This window comes from Bemisia tabaci, chromosome 2 (assembly GCF_918797505.1).
Source record: "Bemisia tabaci chromosome 2, PGI_BMITA_v3".
Lineage (NCBI taxonomy): Eukaryota > Metazoa > Arthropoda > Insecta > Hemiptera > Aleyrodidae > Bemisia > Bemisia tabaci.
In genome coordinates, this window is record NC_092794.1 from 50,558,607 (window position 1) to 50,581,721 (window position 23,115).

A 23,115-nucleotide genomic window follows, 5' to 3' on the forward strand; every position below is an offset into this window, starting at 1 on the left:
AAATTACGTATATATGTCGATAATTTATGTCATTAGATTAAATGCGAAAAGAACGGCACATTGAGTATTATTTGGCAACACTGTATTCCATCATTTTTAGAACTTTGCATAATTTTGACTTCAATAGAAGGGAGTGCGTAATAAATACGTTATGTTGTCTAAATTTCAACAAATTTCATGCATTAGTTGGTCAGCTATGAATTATTTCCCATCCGCCCATTAGGACACCACACAATACCTATGAGACGCAACTTTTGTGACAGAGCCGTTTTTTAAAAAAACGCGCGCTAATTTGAAATTGTATTCATGTTTCTAGAAAGCTCCGCACGCAGCAGCACTGTTGCAAACAGAAAAGAAACGGACAACAGAAACAACTTGAAAAACTTTGTGCGAAATTAGCCAACTGATTATTAGTTACCAATCGTCCAGTTTTTTGATGATTTAAGTGTCTGCAGTCGTGATTTATGTAAGGACAATTGAAAGCGTTAAAAATATTTTCAATCATGAAATTATTTAAATGTTTCAAAGTTTCTGTTCATAATTTAGGGTCGTCATGTCATCAGTTCCTGAATTTACATTCACCCATGATTCACCTTAGTGATCTCTGTCCCAGATTATTCCATACGATATCTCGGTAAGGAACCTTCTCAAAACTATTATGCCGATTTGATCGGCTCTAATTTAAATGCCTTGCAACAGTGAACTTCAGTATGTAGTTGGTTCACCCCTCCACCTTTGTAAATTAGTGCATAACCTCAATCTTCCTTCGTATTCAAAACATTCCGTAGAATTGTAAATTATAGCCTTAAAAAACAAAACAAATTCTGGATAAAATGCTTTCAATCTTCGATGATTGATCTACAATTCCAATTTTTGATTAGTAGTTCCAGGAACACTGAATCAGTTAATGAGGAGAATCGTTCAGGTATACTTATCAACGTCACAAGTCCGCAATCACATATCTCGTTTGCGGTGTCTGAAAATCTCCACCATTATGTAATTTTTTCAAAAGAGAACAAATTGTCATCATGCCTTGAAATTCTTGCAAAATTTTTTTGCATACAGAAGAAAAATCACGGCAGTTTTAAAGAATTGCCATTGAGTAGTTTTTCGTCCAAGAAATGAAGTATGGCAGGAAGTCTACGATGTCGCAAACCGAGTCATGTGATTTCCGACTTACACTGTTAATATCTATAGAAGGTTTCAAAGTTTATCTCTGGCTGGAGCGCCAGACCTGTCTCCATCGTGGTATTTCAAAATCTCTGCTCCTGTTTTACTACGAAGAGAAGCAAGTCAATTATGTTATTACTATTATACTACTTATGTTATTATTAGACTATTTACTTCGATAAAAATTGATGCCCTTGCCTAATGTGAATTATTAAGCATCGTTTGTAGAAATGTAATGCCTCACAGTTTTTCAACTTCAAGAAGCTCATTTTTATATGTTTCAGTGGTGCATCGCCGGTGAGATACGCCTAATAATTATTTTGAAGCCACAGTTTACGAAATCAATTCACCTTAAAATGGACGAGCAACAAGGTACTTCCAGAACAGGTGACACAAAGCAAGAAATGTGTGATGTCACACACATCGATAAAGGGCCTGATGCTGTACCTAAAATCAGTTTAAAAGATGAACCGGCTTGTTTGAGTGATTCTGCTGAATTTCGTGAGAACGAATTTCTTGAAAATTTGGAATTGATAAATTCCAAAAGGTTACCAGAGGTTTCTGTCGATAAACAGAGTCAATCTAGTCCTGAAAAAGTGAATATTTCAACGTCTATAAGATCTTTTGAACCAAACGTAGCGTGCAAAAAACCCTCAATCTCAGTAGAAACTGGTAGCGCTCCGGCAATTGATACTCCTGAATCAAGCAAAGAAGAATTAAAGACACCCTCTGAAGCTGAATTTGGAGTCACGAAGGGTTGCGACATATTTCCATCCAAATCGGAAAACCCGGCAATCAAACTCGAGTGTAATAAACTTAAAATGCGACCAGTTGTCAGTTTATTGAAAGTTGATATTGATCAAACGCTTATGAAGGTGAATAATAAAAAACAATCAAAGAGGAAAGCGAAAAGTTGTAATCCTCAAAGTAAGACCAGCTTTAAGCGGAAGTGTGCCAAAAAAAAACTGATTTCCAAGAAGTCGAAATATTTTCCTCGTTCAAGACATCAGACCAATGTGAAGGCAAAAACTCCTATTTCCAGTCAATCCCCTTCGCTGTCACTTGATGTAGAGGATTTTGTCTCTGGTGTCTGTCGTGTTTGTGGCGAGCAAAGCAACGAGTGTACAAATATTTTTAATGATAAAGAAAAATATGATCGCATCATTGAAAAATTTTTACCTATTTCGGTAAGTGTAATTAGTTTTTATTTCTTTGCATCCATAAACTTTCTTGAAACTAACCTTCCTGATAAATTATTCAGTTCTTAGTAATGAACCATGTGTTTGGGAAAACACAATATTTTGTCCTCCAGATTTTGCTGCTTGGCTTCCAATCAATTATTTGTGCTCTATTTCAAGTTGTATCGAGAAGTAGAAATATTTTAATAAATAATTTGATGGACAGCTGCTGTTTTGTCCTTCAGTTCAATCATTGATTCTGTAAAAAATTCATCACCATTCTCATATACAGTCATTGTATCAGTATCTCAATGTGGAGTCTCAATTTTAATCACATTATTGCCTTTTTTGCAGGTTGACAAAAGTGATGAGCTTCCGAAAACAGTTTGCAAGAATTGTCTCTCGGTGCTAATTGCAGTGAATAATTTGTCAATGAAATGCACCATGAAACAAGCCCAAAAACAACCTTCCTCAGGAATTAAAAAGATCTCGGTAAGTTTAGAGTCATTTTGTGTCATCTGCGTTTTTTGGACTATCATCTGGTTATAAAATTTTCCTCTGATAAAAGTCAGGGGTGCCAGTTGGACGACATTTTGCAAATAAGGACTACAATTTTCGGCTCATTCCCTAAAGCACCTATCTCCATAGGGAAACTAATAGCACGTGTGTTTTTTCTGAAATGGGTCGGCAATTTTAGTGCCAAATTGCCAAATGTAATCCAATTGTTCTTGGCTGCGCTGCCGAGACCAAATTGTGGAAGTGCCCTGAAAAATTTGAAAGCTGAAATTTGTTTTTTTTTCGTTCATAAGTTTTTAGATTTTCACCTCTTGTGAAATAATATCAATTCGGCACACATTCTCAAATTGAACCAAATTTTGATATGCGTGTCGTGTTGACCTTTTTGCGAAAACCTTGCGCATCGCAGAAAATTATAGAGGCCTTAAAACAATCTGTACCCTTAATGAAAATTATTTTTTTTAAATTTAATTTTGTTACAATACAATTGAATCCCTTGACACGTTTTATGATGTAAACTAAGCATTTTACTTAGAGAAAGCTAGTTGCTATTCACTTAGCTTTGTCGACAGTTAGTAAAATTAGATCAAACTTTTTTTTCGTCTTGCTTGTCTTTCATATCTTTCAAATGTTTTTCTCTATCAGGTTCAGAAGCAGAATATTGATAAAGTTAGGACCTGTAAATCACCAAAAAACCGAAATCTCAATCATCCCAAACCAGTCCCCCAAGTTCCTGCCTCTCGCCCAAAGAAGACAACCACATTATCCAAAGTCACGTCTCTGCCTACTCTACGAAGCTCTCTAGCTACAAAACTCTCAGCCTCAGAACAGTCATCATTGAGGCCTACCGCCAGCAATATTGATTGTGGTATTCAGATTCTGAATTCTTTCTCCTTGGCCGCCTTGATTGAGAATCCAACAATGGACCTCGACCAAATGTCCTCGAATGGACCGCACAAAGCGATATTGTCAGATAACAAGACAGGAGATGGAAAGAATTATAAACCACTTTTTGCGGCTAAAATGCCTGTCAGGGTTCGCCCAGAGAGGAAAGTTGTCCCGCCCGCAAAATTTGACAATTTTGTCAAGTCATCGACCCCAAAAGAGAGGTCAAAGCCACTTGTCATCACACCTTCAAATGCAACAAAGGAGGCCATTGATCTGAAGGAGGAAGTTAATCCGAAGAAAATACAGTATTCATTTGATCCTACTTCAGGCTCATTTGAAGATGAAAGCCCTGCATCCCCTAAACCAGTGAAAAAGCGAGTCCGGAAGTCCAAGAAAAAGGTTTGTACAAATGGACTATATTTTGCAAATGAAGAGCCGCTATTCTTGTCTCATCCATAAAAGCACCTACCTAAATAGGGAAATAAATGTTGCATGCGTTGTTTCTGAAATGAGGCAGAAGCACTGCTGTGCCAAGAAAAAACGCTATAAGAGCATTTGAATGTTGCTAAATTTCCTCCCTAAAAATATTTCTTTTTAAAGAAAGTCATGAATATTTCTTAGATCATCAAGATTGACTTACAATCTCAATTCTCTAAAAAATCAGAAGAATAACATAAAACAAGGTCTTGCTCTATAAGATATTGGAGCAACTGGTGTTAGCAATATTGTACGCAGTTTAAGACAGTTTTTTAATTTTTATGTTTTAGTCGTCAGATAGGATTTTCTTTCTTTTTTACTGATGGTTCAATTTATCATTTATTGATTAAGCATTTTATCACAAATTTTTCACCACTTTTAGTTGCTGCAATTTTATTTTGAACTGCAGGTAACAATGAATGATCTACTTACAGTACTGCCATGATGACAAAGAGAGCCGCAAGTGCAAAAATGAAGTTTTAAGAAATGCGCAGCAGTGTTTGAGGGGAAACTAGGTATAATTGAAAGAAGCCTCTGTTCTTTTTAAAATTGGCTGTAATCATCCAAAAGACTCTCAGAAATCATTCGGATGATTAAAAATCAACAAATTTTATTTTCAGCTGTATGAAAAGGGTCTTTTTCATTTTCATGTTAGGCAACACAACCTTAAAAGCTATCCACTGCATGCTGATGTGGTTGAGTTTTGGACACACATCAAAGAAATTTCAAATTTAGAAATTGACAGTAAAGGGCGCCATTTCACCTAGAAGTACTGCTCTCATTGACTCTCTAGCGGAATGCTCCTCAAGACTGTTTCGTATGAAAAAAAAACGTCAATTTTTGCGCACTTAGGGTTTTCTCATATGTCTCGTTTTACACCATTAAGATGAAATTTGCTGTTTTAGCAGCAGATCTGACAAATTTTGAAGGAAACTTGATTTAGAAAATTTGAGAGTTACGGCTCTCTTTGCTATCATGGCAGAATATCTCTCTATTATTAAAATAGATAAATAAACTAACTCTGCATTTTACTTCACAAGGTATCACCTGAAAACATTCTTGGAAACAAAGAGGAGAAAGCAGGTACAAAAGCTGATAAAACTGTAGGAGATTGCTTACAGAATCAAGAGAGTATGCCGAGAAAAGTTTCTTCTGGAGAACTCGAGAAGGATGCAGAAATCAAAAATCAGCAGGATAGTCAAAATGACGGGAACAAAATGAAAGCAGTTGCAAGACCTAAAAATAAAAAGAAAGTGCTGCCACTCATAAACGCCAATGACACAACCAATATGATAGATCTGAACACTGTTGGCATGCTCACAAGCAGTTTATCGGAAGAAATACAGAAGGCCCTCCAATTGGTAAGTTTTTTCTTGGAGAGCACTAGCTTTGATCCTTTTTGGGCATTTTTTTAAAAGGGGAATTCAAGATGGAAAATAAATTTTTTTGTTCCATCAAAAGTTTAATACTCAAAATTTTTTTTCTTTTCTTAGTATGTATCGAAATTAATAGAAAAACCAAGATAGGCGAGTGAAAGCAATTAGTTTTGATTAAAAACCTTACTGTGGTGGAGAAAGTCTCGTTGCAACATATGACTGAATGTCTGTAACAACAAAAAATGGAAATAATTTTTGAATTGTGATCAGAATATCATACTTTACATGAATTTGACGAACTTCATGTTTTGCTAAACCCATAGATGAACTTTAGATTTTATTAGGATCACTATTTGGTGAGAAAAGTGAATGTTGAATCTCTTATCTAAAATTCATATCCAAAATGTGAAATGTCCATGATGCTCTATTTCTTAGTGTACTCCTTTCTTAGGTCTACTTTTTTTTCAATGTAACTTTGAAGGGGATCCTTGTTGCATGGGTTCAAGGATTCCTTCACATTTTTTTCTAAATAATTATTCCTTTATGACTCTTTAAGGTGTCAAAATGCAATGTCTGTGACACGAAAAAATAGCTTTCTTCTGTCTCAAAATTTCTAGAAGGGTCTTATCATAAGAAACATTCCAAAATCAAATTCAGTAGACTGTGCAGGGTGTCTACCAGTCTGGAAAGTCCGAAAATAGTACACATTTTTTTTAAAGCAGTCAGAAAGAATTGAAAAATTATGGAAATTCCGCAAGAAGGCCTCGAATTGTTTGACTCATACATGGCAAGCTTTTTAAGGCAGCGTGAAAAGTATGCAATCCTGTGTGTGTCAATTCTTAGTGCAGTATTTACCTGCTAAATTGCGCTTGTGCAGCCAGTTCATCTTCAGGCTATCAATCAGCTCAGAATTTTATAGCTATGTCGTATTTGTTGAGATTTACTCGTGAATTACGATTTTGGTCTCGCAAAGGTACCAAAAATTTACTAAATTTTCCAGTTGAGGAGGTGTGGAATTTATTGGAGAAAGACTAAAGAAATACACTTAAAGCTCTGATTTTTGACAAGCTAGATTTAGTGGACACCCTGACCGTAGCTAAGTGAGTATGAAGATTGGAGTTCACATTCACTCAGTAGGGTTTCTCACAAGGACAAAATTGTTGTTTTCTGCGCCAAACTTTTTCATTTTGTGCCGAAACATTAGCAGAATCACCTTTACTAACATGAAGCAAGGGCTGTAAAATGTTAATTGCATCTTATTGCTAGTCAAGTTTTAAAGTTTGTAGTTAAAAGATATCTGATACAAAGCTATCATGCACATCTTTCTGTCCTGCTTCAGAGATGGGTGAAAGCTAAAAACGATCCGTGCTATACAGGTCTATCTATTTTCAAGTAGTTGTTTGAAAATACAACCCAGGCTCTTTTATATCACAAGATGAAGCTAATAAATTCTCCCAATTAAACAATGTAAATGTTCAATGTTTGTTACGTTTCATTCTAAAGATCTACTGAGCCGATTCCCATGATTTTTGGGGGCTCTTGACCTGTGACAGTTCTCAAATTAATCAGCTGTATTCACATTAAGGCAAGAGGGGCTTGCAAAGCGGGTGTTCGAGGGCATGAGATGCCCTTGGGGGTTGGACCTTGTAGCAGTCAAGAGGCATGCCCCAGTCATATATACAGAAGGACCATGTTAAAAATGTGCTTCGTTCACTAATGAAATCAAGTTGAAAGAACCTTCAGTTTCCACATCCTTATTACTTTTTACTTATTTACAAAATGAACCTAACAAGAATCTGTGACTGCAACTTACCTGACCCATGTTAACTTTTTTTAATGAACACTTTTCCTATGATTTGTAATTTGAGTTCTGTTCTCTTTGCTTTCAGATCAAGAATTATCTGATTGTAAAAGTGCTAATACCAGATGCAAACGCAGAGGATGGAACTGGTAGTAAAGTTGCATCCCTCAGCAAGGACTCGCCTGGAAAAGAAACCTCAGAAAGAATACCAGGTGCAAACGCAGAGGATGGAACTGGTAGTAAAGTTGCATCCCTCAGCAAGGACTCGCCTGAAAAAGGAACCTCAGAAAGAATACCAGATGCAAACGCAGAGGATGGAACTGGTAGTAAAGTTCCATCCCTCAGCAAGGACTCGCCTGAAAAAGGAACCTCAGAAAGAATACCAGATGCAAACGCAGAGGATGGAACTGGTAGTAAAGTTGCATCCCTCAGCAAGGACTCGCCTGAAAAAGGAACCTCAGAAAGAATACCAGATGCAAACGCAGAGGATGGAACTGGTAGTAAAGTTGCATCCCTCAGCAAGGACTCGCCTGAAAAAGGAACCTCAGAAAGAATACCAGATGCAAACGCAGAGGATGGAACTGGTAGTAAAGTTGCATCCCTCAGCAAGGACTCGCCTGAAAAAGGAACCTCAGAAAGAATACCAGATGCAAACGCAGAGGATGGAACTGGTAGTAAAGTTGCATCCCTCAGCAAGGACTCGCCTGAAAAAGGAACCTCAGAAAGAATACCAGATGCAAACGCAGAGGATGGAACTGGTAGTAAAGTTGCATCCCTCAGCAAGGACTCGCCTGAAAAAGGAACCTCAGAAAGAGCCAAAGATGTTTTGGGGAAAAGATCATCAGCAACTGAACCGATTGGTCAAAATCTGAAACAAGTGGTTGAAGCAACCGTAGAGGTGTTCTCTATCAAAATAAAAAACTCACTGGTTCCAGTTTATTTCAAAGTGGTTAAAGAGTCATTCCCATCGGCAAAAGTGAAGAAAACAATAATTACAACCATCACACAAACACTGACGAAACAAAGAAACGATATTAGGGCTGCATGGGAGGCAGAAAAGTGCATGTTGGTCCCGAGTATATTTAAAAAATTGTCAGATAACTTCGACCCTAATCAATCTCTTCAGCAGTGCGTCAAGTGTGATAAAAAATTTCCGAGAAATGAAATATTAAATCATGTGAAGTATAGTCATTTGGTACAGTGTGTACCATGTAAAATCGCCCGACACTCGTATGCTGCCCTCCAGTATCACACAAGCACTGTACATCCGTTAGATCCGAAGAAGTGTAGAGTCTGCGGGAAGTTGTACCCTGTCCCGCCTAACCAGGTTGAATATTGCTCACATTGGCACCGTTGCTCGATTTGCGGGCAAGGTTTCCTTGACCACAATGCCTACGTCAAACACGAGATGAGACATATAGACTCGGACTTCTTAGACTATCTTTTCAAACTGGAGCCATCTTTGCAGAACTCGGCAGAGTTAAAAAAATTGAAGTCAGAATTTATTGAAAAAGAGGATGGCCGGCTACTTCTAGACTATTTCTGGGAAAAAAGTGATATTTTGTACACCATAACACTAATAGTGAAGGACAAAGTGTTTTGTATCAAATGTTTCAGACTCTTTAAAAACTTGACTGTCTTAAAGAATCACCTCTGCACGGGCGAAGACAAATGTTTGCAAGTCAGTTTTTGTGTTTACAAATGTGTCAAGTGTAAACGGAGATTCAAAGCCAAGTCAACATATTTCGTCCACTATCAAGAGTGTGTAGACCGCAATTTTGATATCATGCGTGCCTTGGGAACCTACTCGGAAAAAATCTTGATCGAGTGTGCTATCTGTGCAACTGTTCATGAATCCATTGAAAAGTTCAACAATCACTTTGATCTCTGTTTCAAGACCAATATTTTCCATTGTGATCGTTGTGACGCAAAGATTATTTTGCAAGCAAAAGGGAAACATCTGAAGTACTGTAGAGGCCCAATCATCAGCAAGGAAAAATCAATCTCTTCAGGCTCTCGATCTGATAAAATGTGAGTCAAAAATCACAAAATATTTTCTGACTTAATACTTCGAAGTCATGTAAAAATCTGGTCTTCATTTCCACTATGTCACCCTGACGAGACAAGACATAGCCCTAACCATGAAATATATCGCATGTCTTATCAAGCTACTTAAAACTTTCAATAATCAGCCTGCTGTCCAGGAAAAGCTATGCACAAAATCATGTCCTAATTGTTGAATTAGATACTTCGGCAAAACAGATTATGTTTTTTCCAAGCAGTTTCAAGACAATTTTTCCTCTTTTTTTTCGCTCAAACCTTATTTGTCCGCCATTTTATTGTCCAATAAATTTGTCAGTCGAAAACGAATGCTGCATGCTCTGGTTTGGCAGTGGCAATTTTTTATCTTTCAGAATGATAACTTGCATATCCTCAAATGTTATGGAATTTAACGAATATTTCACAAGGAAGTGAGAGGGAATTTCATTTTGGAAATTCAGTGAATTTCTTTTTTACTTGAGCAAATAATTATTTTGTCTAAAGTTAACGAAAGCAAAGAATCAGAATTTAAATCTGTGTAAGAATATTTGACTAATTGCTTGTGACATATGCAAGTTGAATCCGTTCAAAATCTGTCTAAATTTGCCTTTAGTCAGAACATTTTCCCAAAGGGTTAAATTAGAGTAATTTTTTTCTCTAGTGAGAGATCTCACAAATACGTTTCATTCAATTTTTTACGAAACATATATCCTCTCATTTTTAAGTTTTTTGAAGTTCCAGGATTTTTCCATTATTGGCTCACCTAATAATAGGTATTAATTTTTTGCTTTTCAGATGGAAGAACAGTAGTAATTCAGGCTCAGTCAAAATCTTTGAAGATGTTGTCGATCTAGATCCTAGTCAAAATAATGTTGATGGTCAGTTTGAAAGAACGGAATCACCCATGTGTACGGAGGGAGATAAGACAACCAGAAATGTTGAAAACAAGATCAGTGAAAATGAAAAAACCATAAGGCCTATTCAAGATGAGAAATCAGCCATTGTGGAAGTGCAAACTCATGCTTCTGAAAAGTCGTTGAAGCCTCTCGATAACACCGTAGAAAACAAGATATCTCCTAGAAATTTTGATTTTGATGTCAATGAAAATGGATGTTCGGCCACGTCAATCGAAGGGAATGAATTGCCCGCCTCTGCAACTCAAAATGATACCTCAGGAAAGCAGTTGCAAATTCATCCTACACCCTCAAGCAATGTTGGAATGAAAATTGATGACAAAGTACACTTAGCCAAGTCTGTGGAGGTTAAGGAACCATCTACAGTCCAAGTGCAAAATTATATTCTCGGAGAAGAAGTGAAGATCGCCCATGAAATAAGACCAATTATCAGTGACAAGACAGCAACTTTATTAGTTGATGCAAATCTGTCTCCTCCTGTAACTGGACAAAGGTGAGTAATAATCAGTTAACAGGAAATTCCTGATCGTACTCCTCTTACCCGATGAACTCTCTCACTCTTACATAGTCTCACTCTTGTGTGATGAATAAATTACAGATGGGAGAAAAGATACTTAATGTCATTTGCTCTGATTCAATTCATATGTCAGCTAGCTGTGATTTCATTCAATTTCTAGATAGTGCATTCCAATGTTTGAGTGCGAAACCAAGTATTTCCTATTACAATGTCGCAGACCTCCTGTCGAACTTTATTTTTTCTTTGGAAAACTAGCCAACGCACTTTCTTGAAAACTTCTTTGATTTTTCTACTCTGTTAGCAGAATATTTCGTTTAGATTTCAACTTGGTTTGTTTCTCCTCAAAAAAATAAAATAGAAGCGGAAATTTTGAAACACCACAATTAAGGTACCTACATGGTTTCTCAATTTGATCAAAGAATTACTATTTATCTGATTACATGAAGCAGTCAAAAAATTTAATGAAGTAGCCTGTTTTTGAAAAAAGTATCCATTTTAACAGTAGCAGGTGAGCCCATTATTTTGTATCTATTATTTAAGCGACCACAGTCTTTGTAGAGTGGCTAAGTTACACCTATGTGATGGATGGGTTTTGGTTGAGAGTTACTTTCTGTAGATACTGCAGGGAAAACACGAGGAATTAGAAAATTGAAAAGAAGTAGAAACCCTTTGCTTAATTCCTTACCTTTTCCGTTAGTACAGTCTTGTAGTCTTTCCGCATCTTGAATATTTATGGAAGTATTATCTCAATTATTTTCAGTTCTCAAGATTCCGCCTCAAAGAGAGGACATGATGACGCTCCGGTGGATGAATCCATCATTGATTTTTTGGGTAGTGTATGTTCAACACCTCTACCTAAAAAGACAAAAACCGCCACAAGAACAGACGGCATTATTGGCACCGATGCTTGTGTCTCCCAAACATCTTCTGTGAAACCAATCGTTCCAAAACTTGCCTCTACAGAAACGGCCGAATCAGAAAAAATACCAAAACAAAAGGGGATAAATGCAGCTGGCAATATTATCGTGAATGAAGATACCATCGATAGTCTGAAGCCTCCACCTTTGGTGAGTTAATCAACTTTTTCTGTGTCAATTAGATATGGAAGGGAAGAGAGCGTGCATAGTTTTATCCAAGCTTGAAATAAATTGTTGCGAGGGTGGTGAATTTTTCCAGAAAGACAGTTGAGGAGAATTCAAGCGATAGCCGAAATTGTGGGGGAACATTGGGGCATTTTTAAATGTTTCTTCTCTGACTTTTTTGGCAGGAAATGATACCTATCGCAGGAAACCGAAACATCGACTTGTGAGTCACATGGATCAAGATTATAATAACATTGATCAAGTGCAAAGTTTCAAATAGTAAATGAAGCATTATTTGCTCCTGTTTCATTCAAAATCTTCAATATGATTAATTTGTTTATATTCCTTTAATAAAGCATAACTCACACCCTGATTTTTAAGCGTAGAAATCGGGAGAAAAAGTGCGGGTATCTGCGGGGGTATACAGTATTTGTATTTCATGAAGTATCTACAGAAACAAATTCTCACTAAAAATGACAGATGCTTGTAATCATGTAGATAATTGTATCGCCCTAACAGCTTATTTACAGCTTGTCAAATGTAAGTACATGTTATTCATTATGTCTTTTATTTTTTTCCTTCTGTTAGATCAAGAAATGGTTCACGATCAAAATTGTGACAGCATCAGTAGACCACATTCAAGGTAGCAGCACGGTCAGTGAAAATAAATTTGCAGAGAATCTTGACCCGAACTCCAAAGAGCTTCAAAACCTCGTGCAAGCGTCAGAAAAAGCAACCGCAGCTGAAGATGGCTCCGAATCCAAAGTTCTGGAAGTCTCGTACTCAGTGTTTTTCACCGAAGTCAATGGAAAACTTCTTCCTCATCACTTCACCCTTGCTACCTCCAAACTCTCACAGGAAACAAGAGATAAAGCATCCTCCATTATCAAATCATTACTTCGGAAGCAACGGAAAAAAATCTTGGAAGAGACCTCTGGAACACAAGACAAACCTCCAGTTACAGTGGAAGCACATGCACCAAAAAAAATAAAAACAAATGTAGATTCCAAGTCTACTGGTGAGAAACGCTCTGAAGATTGCTTGAAAGCAATCTGTTTTTTTGCTTGTATCCATTGCAAAGAATTGGTAGACAAAAAATATTTACGTGAGCATGTGTTAAAGACACACATGGTGCAATGCTCATCTTGTCTCATATACCTTACCTCACCTGATGAATTGCTCAACCACATGTGTATTGTTCATGACCATCCATTTTCGTCATGTTTAAAGTGCTGGAAAAAGTTTCCGCTGGATTCAGACTCTTCTAAGTGTTCATGTGAGTTCAGTTGCTCCATCTGCCAATCTCCCTTTTCAAATTGGTTAGAATATCTTGATCATGAAATGTCGCATTTCTACGAAATGGCCTTCAATCATGCTGCAGAAACTCTGAACGACAAATTCATCATCCATAAACTCGAAAAAGACTTGCAAGCAGTTCGAGGCCCCGCCCTGGTGTATCCATGCAGGCTTTGCGGCAAAAGATATGCAAGCAAAACGGAGATAGAATTCTGTGAGCACAGTTACAAATGTGTCTCATGCAAGAATGTCTTCATCAGCTATGCACTTTTCGTCACCCATGGTTGTAGTCTGAGGTATGTATATCACATTTCAATCATCGTCTTTTTAGTGATAATTTGCCAAGCACTGTTTGAATCAGGTATTTTTCATGCATTTATGGTGGGATTGTAGTCAATTAATTACTAGTACAATAAAGAAATTTGAAGAATTCTGCTGCGAAGAGTTTAGTTCTGAAATGATGGCATGTACAATAGAATAGAATATTTACTTGCCCTACAAAACAAGGTGGAGAAATGGTGCTGGGGGTACATCATTTTGCAAGTAAACCAAAGCCAAGAAATTCCAAAAAATTTTCAATTAGAGTAAAAAAGATTTTTTGTGTCATTCCTCTGGTCATATTCGTGACGGCGTTTTTATGCCGTCTGGGATGCTAAGTTGGGTTCACTGATGAGTGTGATCTACTGATGAAGTCTATAAAGACCTGAACCGGTACAGATCGCTTGGCGTGGCCTCAATTTTACATTCCAACGCAAGCTGCCTGAGCTGAATATTCTCTCCCCCTCAGTCTTGCACTGGTACTCTTTAGAGCAAAAAACATTTTTGACTGTAATTGAAACATTTTCGGAATGGGCCTGTTGCAAACTTTTGCTAGAGCAAAAATAAGAGTTGTTTCTTGTAGATAATGCCTCAAAAATCACGATGAGCGCATCGGCAAAGTCTGAAATGCACTCATAACTTCACAATCTGCGTAAGAAATTTGCATTTTTCTAAGCTTCCCGCTTCAAAAACGATACTACGGCATAGGTGAACATTTTGTTAGAGGAGTCGCTCCATCGTCGGCGATATTCATCATGGCCGACGCTTGCACGCAGTTCCGCGCGTAATTCAAGGAGAGTTCAAGGTCAATCAATTCGGGCGTGGAAAATATGAACGTTAACACACCGATTGTTATCTGGTCTAATCCAGTTCAGGTGTTATCTCGTCCCATCAAACGTGTTTTGGCGGATTGGCGTCGGCTATGATGATTATTGCCGACGATGGAACGACTCCTCTTACAAAATGTTCACCTGTGCCGTAGTATCGTTTTTGAAGCGGGAAGCTCAAAAACCGCAAATTTCTTACGCAGATTGTGAAGTTATGAGTGCATTTCAGAGTTTGCCGATGCGCTAATCGTGATTTTTGAGGCATTATCTATAAGAAACAACTCTTAGTTTTGCTCTAGCAAAAGTTTGCAACAGGCCCATTTCTTGGCTTTGTTTTCCCTGCAAAATGGTGTGGACCCAGTACCATTTCTACAGTTCGGGCCATATTTTAGTGTTTTTTCTTGTACTTACCCTAAAAGTTGACCTCGCAGTCCTTAAGTCATACTAAAGAATAAAACTTAAAGGACCTATGAGGACTTATATGTAACAATAGCGGATGTTGAGTTTTCACATTGTGAGAAAATCGCTTTTGAAGTTTTTGAAGCTTTGCACTATGGCGCCCTTAGAACCAAAAGGATTCTTTTAAAGATTTCCATGAAGAGCAACTCTTCCTGTAAAAAACATACGTTTTATGATCTATGTAAGTGAAAAAAACGCACAAATGCAAGTACACAATATCAACAACCTTAGTATATCATAGAAAGTAGAATGAAAAAGTGGAATGGAAACATTTTTCTAAGAGCCTCGAAATTGAGGAAAAAATACAGTGCCAATACTTTCTGGATGATCTTTGCATCTTATGAAATAAAGTCCACACAAATCCGGTGAAAATACTTCGTATGAAATGTGGTAAAACCTAAAGAATCTGTTTAAGAACTTCCTGAAGGAATCAAGCTTGTTAATTCTTGTTGCTAAATTTCAAGCTTGATAGAGACAGGCATCAAATTTTTTTGATACTTCTGCACTGAAACACAAAATCTGTCGATGAGGTGAAACTGCATCGCCGGCCAATCAGAAGCCTTACAATTAGACTGGACTTAAGTGCAGGTTCGACTTATCCTAAGTATTTTTAGGAATGCTCGTTTTTTCAACGAAATTTGGCCCCTAGAGTCTTCATAAAAAAATTAACAAAGCCTTAAGTGAAGTTGCTATCAAGCAAGACTCAGTAAGTCGGATAACTGCTCCTGAACTTTATCTCCTTCAATTTTGGTTGTTATGGTGTTGTTTTGATTTGGTTATCAATTTACTTTTATATTTTAATCTAATTTGCTTTGAACAAAGTCCCAGTTTCAAAATTTTGCATAACTGGCCCAGAGTGAAAATGGTCCAAGTGGTTACCTACAGGCAGTGAATCAGTTCCTCTTATTTCAATGAGTAAAAAACAGGCTGGATGGCATTGCCACCCTTCATTAAAAACATTGTACAGTTGCAAGCTTTACTTAAAATTTTAATTTTAAACAGACACAGAATGATAAGTTATCGATGATGCTCCTGGGGTAAAAACTCAGAGACAATTATGTGAGCAAGTAAAAATCAGGGTGTGGACTATGTTTCGTAAAAGTTTACGCTTAATACATATAGTGATCTGCTTGAACATGGTCCATTTTCTACCTTCTTTCTAACTTTCCATTTCTCCTCAGGAAATCGAGACATGGAGGACATACTATGTCAACTGTGAAATGGCAGAAACGAGCTTCTTGGTTTGCGACGTTGCAGACATCCTGTCATACTTTATTTTTTAAATGGAAAACTGCTCTCTGCCCTTTCTTGATTTTTTTTTTCTGTGTGAAAAACAATCTATGAAATGTTTAAGCAGTTTGCTCTCCTTTGATAAAGTAAAACGGGAGCAGAGATTTGTTGAACACCGCAAACGAGGCATGCGTTCTGCAGTTTCACCGTCTGTATGGTATCTGTGTAGTGTGTAGGCAAATGGAAAGGGTTAAATGTGTCTGATACAAGTTGTAGCAGTACAGGAAAATTCAGCGATTATCCCTTTCAGATGACCTCACTCAGGGCTAGCTATTGCAAGAAGCATGTGGGATTTTATTTGCGTGTCCTTTTTGTGCTTTATTTACCAAGATATTTTCTTTCTATTAGGTATAGAAACCAACGCTTCAAGGAAAAAGACAAAGCAAAAGCTCTCAGTCAAAACACTGATTTCATTCATGTCTGTCCACTTTGCAATGAAACATTCAACAATGGAGTGCTGTATGGTATCCACTATCCCATGTGTGCAGAAAGCTCAGGAAAACTGTTGGAAGGCAGGTCTGCCACATACTGTGTTTCGTGCCCCTATTGCCTGACAGAATTTGACTCGAGTCAGTCGTTTCTCAGGCACTACTTTGACTGTCGCAAAGAGAATGCCTACCTATGCGATTATTGTCAAGAATTCATTTCAAACACCCATAAAACGAATCATCAGCAAAGCTGCACCCAAGACGTTCTCTGCGATAATTGTGGACTATCATTTTCAAATAGGTAAGCAATTTTTGATCAATTTTTGTCAGAACTTCATTTTCTTTCTTCTGCAAAGATTTTTTAAAGAAAATTAAAAAAAATTATTGTAGAAAGGCACTTGCTCCTACAAAATACTGTGTTTTGAGGAAAACGTAGGTATGTGATTTTTGCTTTCAATCTTGCAAAGAGTTTTGTTGGTGATGGTGCAAACTGAGACCATCTATGTTCTAATTTAATATTTTGAACTGAGTGAAGAATCTAATCTCAATTTTATTCACCTACTAATTTATTATCATTATCTTTTTTTTAAGAACTCGCATTATCCAAATAGTAACATTAAACTAAAATAAATATACAATGGCGATAAAATAATTGTTAATGGAATAGATAACGTGTACCCGTTTCTTTTTTTTCTGAACGTTCTTCCTTGGACTGTATTACAAATTTTTGGCTGAATTCAGAATGTACCTTTAGGCGAAATAAACGATGAATAAACGGTTTCAAAATTGAATGTACGTAACATGAACTTGTAGCAGAAATAGCAAGAGTGGTGCCATTGTTGATATTACTGCTCAACTGATTTTATGTGAAGTATTTATACAAATTTGCAAATTCGTTTTTCCAGGACAAGGTACCGGTTGCACTTCCGACAGCACAAAGATGGATCTGTCTTTTGCAAAACCTTAATAAAGGATGACGATGGAAATCCCTTTGAAACAGAGCCTGACGCAAACATAGTAATGGAAACAATCAGGAATGGAGAGTTTAATCTCAGATCATGTGCGTACTGCGGGAAAATGTTCGACAGTGTGCGAAATTGTATTCGACACATACTTGCAGTTCACTTGGATAAAGTAAAGACGTGTCCAGTCTGCAAAATAACACTCAGGAAGTCCACCAACCATCTTTTAACTCATCGAAAAACTCATTCTCAAGAAGAATTGGTGAGCTGCTATTGGAATATACCTAGTACTTTTATTAACCTAGAAATATAGGCCAAATCAGACAAAGCTATTCAGTTGGCTGGTATGTAGGAAAATCGCAGCTTTATGTTAAGTTAGAGTTTTTTAACTAAATATAAGGGTCATCTACAAAGTCTGGCTGGTTTCAATCCTATTTAAAAACCATTCAAGATATGAGGTATCCAATCACACTTGTATATCAGTCATATTATCAACTTTAAAAGCCAAATCTTATTGAAATGGACCACCAGACAAGGTGCAACTTTAAACATTGTGAAGCATGTCTCCTCATCAAAATTTCACATTAATCACAATTTGTTCTACAAGAGTGATCAAAAGTAACTCCTAACTAAGATATTAACGTGTTTCAAAATAATTAGTTCAAACTTCCCGCTCATAGAAAAAAACAATAATCTACTTAAGTTAAATCGCACACTAAACGTTACCAATACAATCTTTGCAGCATGAAAATATGACAACCTCACTATCGGCTCTTTGGCTCAGCTATTGCTTGTTGTCACACTTTGAAAAACACTGGGAGGAGAAGGAACACTACTTATTGAGAAGCCTGCCAAAACCGATCGACGGTGAAACTACCAGACCATGTATCTCGTTTGTGGTGTTTAAAAATCTCTGCTCCCATTTTATTTTTTTGAAGTAGAACAAATCAATATCATTCCTTGAAATTTTCACAGAGTTTTCTTCAGATATGGAGGAAAAAACACAGAAGTTTTCAAGAATTGACGTTGATTTGTTATTTATTTAAAAAATAAAGTATGACAGGAAGTCTACAACGCTGTAAATTGAGATACAAGGTCTGGTAGTTTCACTGTCGCGTTGTAGTGCGCAATTTGTTTCAAGTACACTCTGGTTTTTCTTGGGGAGGAACTTGCATTAGATTGTGATAATTTTAAAAAAATAGTGAAATCAACCAGACTGAAAGCTGTCAAATTAACAAAAAATATTAAAATAGGGTTTTCAATAGAAAAAAAAATTCTGACTGGTGAGTGACTTTAATATTTTATTAATTTGACGCATTAGATTAATTAAATTTGAACCTTGTGTAATGGTCCATTGGGCAATTATGGCAGTTAATTTTTTCCATTGCTGTCTGAGCTGTCCATTGCTGTCCTGCTGCCTCTTGGCACTGAGCTACTGTGATGCAAGAAATTTTCAACCTTTGTACATTTGCCAAGAAAAAAATACCTGTCAATCTAAAAAAAAGTCACCTGAATTGACCTTAGTTTCACTTTCACCGAGTCTAGAAGGAATCACCTTTTTTTTAAATTGTAGTAAAGTATTTCTGTCGGGACAGCAGCGTTATACAAGGTGCTCCTCAATATTTGATAAATGTTAAACCAGGAATTCAAAACTTGTCTCTAAATTTGAATAAACAAGATTCTTTTTTTATACTTAGGAGCCCCTCTATATTTATTTTTATTTTTTTCCAGATTGCTGCAACTGCTGGTGAGTCCATTGGCGCTTTCAGATGCCCTCTTTGCAAAAAATATTTTAACTCCTCCTACCACAAAATATTACATCAGATATACCATCATGACCGGGAAACATTGAAATGTACTTACTGTCAAAAGGAATTCCTTTCAAAGGTAACTCTTGAGTCTCATCAAGTGAGATGTGTGGAACCACCAAAAAAACGTTCCACAGCGCCGCTGACACAAGCAGCCAAGTTTATTTGCCAAATTTGTGACTCTCCTTTTGATAAATTTCAAGAATATGTGAAACATAAAAAGACCCATGGTGGCCGGGTTGCTTGTGATCTTTGTGACAAGACGTTTCTCACGAGAGCGATTATGCGCAATCATCGCAAGCAAGTGCATTTTGGCACACCATGTACGTGCGAAATCTGTGGACTAGATTTTTCTTGCGTCAAAAATCTACAAATTCACCAGCGGAATATCCATATAGATATACCACCTGTTATCTGCGAAACTTGTGGAAAAACGTTCAGAACACCCAAACATCTAAGCAAGCACATAACAGTCCACACTGGAGAGAGACCTTACAAATGTACACATTGTGGCCGAGGATACCGTCTTCTAGGAAACTTACATCAACATGAAATCAAGCACCACACCGGGGGATCGAGACCCTTTGAGTGTAGGGTCTGCAAAAGTACGTTCGCACAACTGAATAATTTGCATTTACACCGTCGACAAATGCACCCAGAAATCCACAAGTACCAATGTCCAAAGTGCAAGTTTGGTTATAATGACTTCAAATATTATACCAAGCATGTAGAAGGGTGCAATTCAAAAAGAGTTATGCCACCTGTACCTAGAAAAAGAGTCAATATCGCTCCGAGAGCTCCAAGAACATCCGTGAAACATTGCCCTTATTGTAATGAAGATGTCCCATCTCTGAGAGTCCATCTGCTGCGCCGCACCGACGAAAGACCTTATCACTGTCAGACATGCCCCAAGAAGTTTAGCTATCTATGTTCATTAAAGAATCATGAAGCACTTCATTTCAATATAAAAAAATTCAAATGCAAGATTTGCGACAAAGGATTCCTTGGCCTGAAACAGTACAGTCTTCACTTGCAAATAAAGCATAATGATTGTTTCCCTTTGCATTGCTCGCACTGCAATAAGGGCTACAATGATAACAAATACTATTACCGTCATATCGAGGAATGCAATGAATTCACCACAGGCCCACATTACGAGGCCAATAGCAAGAAGTTAACACCGCAATGTGCAGCCTGTCACAAATACTTCATGAAATTCAATGACCTAAGAATTCACGCTGCCATGGTGCATGAGAGTCAGTCGCACAAAAAATACCAGTGTAAGTTCTGCGATAGCTCATACGACTCAAATGCTTTGCTGACTAAACACTCGAAACATCATTACAAAGACCGAAATCGTCCTGGGATGTTCCTTTGTCCTAAGTGCCAGTTTCACCACTTTGACTTCAAAACTGTCTTAAATCATGACTGCACTACCGCATCCGTATCAAAAGATTTTAACTCGGGCCCCATGAGTCCTTCAAAAAGATCTTTGTCCTCAGACTATGCCAAGCCTACAAAAAGGTTGAAGTCTGGACGGGTTTCCAAACCAGTATTGATGGCCGATTTTGAAACTGATGCGGAAAGCGAGGATTCTGATTCCTCGGACAATGACATAGACAGTGATACAGAGATTGTAGAGTTAAAAAAGCTCTCGGATATGGATGATTTCGATGACTATGAGGAGTATAAAGGTGAAGGTAACTTCAATGGATCCACAACTAAAGTAGAGGTACAAGATACTCCACAGTTGGGAAAAATTGAGGAGATTGAAATAGTGCCTGAAAGTTTAATTGAGGAAACAGTTGCGGATAGCTCTAATTTTATATATCATTGCTCTTTCTGTAAATCGAATTTTGACTCTTTAGTGACTTTGCAAGATCACCTCAGGAAAGATCATGGACTCGACTTAGAAAATTTGGAGTTTCAAGTACTGTGATCTTGTGTTGGTTTTTGTAGAGGTTGGAAAATAAATGCAACAAGGTCAACATCTTTAAAATGAAATGACGAGAAAAAGAAAAAAGTCTAGTCATACTTTACCATATCCAGTTCTGCAGCCATAGTTGAGGCTTATGATCATTCAACTTTTTACTCTACTTCTTGATAACTGCTTTAGTTTTTTTTTCTTTCCAATTTGGAAATGTTCCTTTGAAGCGCCAACAGGAATTCAAGACAAACTGTTTTAGGTATTTGATCTGAGGTCTATGTTTTCGTTCAAAAAAAAAATGCAGGTATGCTCTTTCAACAAGAATTTACCCTTCTCAGAATACAGAGAGTGAAGGTGGATTGAATATCCGTCGATTTTTTTTTTTTTATTATTTTAAATGCAGCATAGACTTTGCATCTACAGTATGCATACACCTTTAAATGTTACTAAGTTTTGATTTTTAAGGTATTTTGTTTTAAAGTAATTTTATACATGGTTACCTCTCACTATGAACTGCCACCTCAGAGGGGAAAAAAAAAGCAATATCCGTAAACATTTGGAAGCCCTAATTATATTTAGAAAAATCTTCTATATTTTTTGAGCATATTATGATTTTTCCACACAGTGCTTTGTATCTATCTATAGTTTATTTGTCTCCCATACCTGTGTTATTTTTAAGGAGAAAAAATTGTCTGACCATCTAACCAATTGTAATCGTAAACTCTCATACCATTTTTATTCCATCTTTAAGAGTTGATTTCCTGACTTCTCGTTGTGTGATTCGTCATCTTCGTGAAATTTTGAAGAGGTAACATGTTCCATCTGGCTTTAATTATTAAAGCCAAATTGAACATGTTACCTCTTCAAAATTTCACGAAGATAACGAATCATACGTTCAATTCATACCTCTTCAGGGTCTGATTCACCTTCTTTAGCTATGATCTCCTCAATTTGAGCGTGGCTACAGACTTCAAGGATTCTTAAAAGTCACAAGAATGCCTTTAAATGTAGCTCAAAATCAGTTTCCGATTTGGAAAATGAATCCTTTAAAATAGTCTTGGACTTGAATCCTTACTTTATTGGTTGCCTGCCTTATAAACTTAATGATTACGGAGCCTTTGCATGATACATCATTTTTTTTTCAACTGAAAATTCCCTCAAATTTTAGTTTTTTTTGTGCTGTTTCTCTACTTCCTTTCCTTCTTCCTCTCCCCCTATCCTACATATTTTTTTTCTCAGTCTGTTTGAGTAGGTTTAGGGTTTAGAAGTATCCAAACTGTATTTGTAAATTGTGTAAATTATGTAAATTTTACTCCTTGATTCTCTGAATAATCAACACATTCTGAACACGTTTTGAATTACCCTGCTTTCATGTTCCATTTTTCCACCAGATAAAATTTATTCAGGTTATGTATTTATTTTTTGAAAATGTTTAGTCTTTGAATTTGTAAAATTATTGTATAGAGATAAATTTTATCTGTATGTTGTTGGGCAGTAAAGTTACTTTTTTTCTTAAAAATCACGAGTTTCAACTTTTTCTTTCATTAACCTATATGCATTTAAGCAGGGTTGCCATAGATTTTAGAAAATGGAACTCCCTGATCATCCCTCATGGATGTAGAAGATGGTTAAGAAGGCTCAATTTAAAATAGTTTTTGCGAAACATTCCGATGGCTGAAGTGCAATACTGCGTATCTCCATTGCGGTTTTTCAAAATCTCCACTCCTAGGAAATATTAATCAAAATGATGATAGAGTCTTTAAAGTATCTTATCCTTGCTATCTTCAAGAATAATTTCCCCTTTACCTTCAAAGATAAGGAATGTAGATAGTTTTTTCGTT

The 23,115-nt window shown here is 36.8% G+C and overlaps 1 protein-coding gene across 1 annotated transcript; it reads left to right on the top strand.

Annotated features, from left to right (window-relative positions):
* The first annotated feature begins 341 nt into the window (after positions 1-341).
* LOC109044121 (uncharacterized) lies at positions 342-22,793 on the top strand. Its single transcript, XM_019061668.2, has 12 exons — positions 342-634; positions 1,455-2,357; positions 2,703-2,840; positions 3,510-4,151; positions 5,270-5,590; positions 7,495-9,437; positions 10,242-10,853; positions 11,638-11,944; positions 12,548-13,551; positions 16,498-16,878; positions 17,483-17,801; positions 19,271-22,793. Exons 2-12 carry the CDS (start codon positions 1,527-1,529, stop codon positions 21,284-21,286), a joined length of 8,514 nt encoding a protein of 2,837 aa, XP_018917213.2. The 5' UTR covers positions 342-634; positions 1,455-1,526; the 3' UTR covers positions 21,287-22,793.
* Positions 22,794-23,115: the final 322 nt, after the last annotated feature.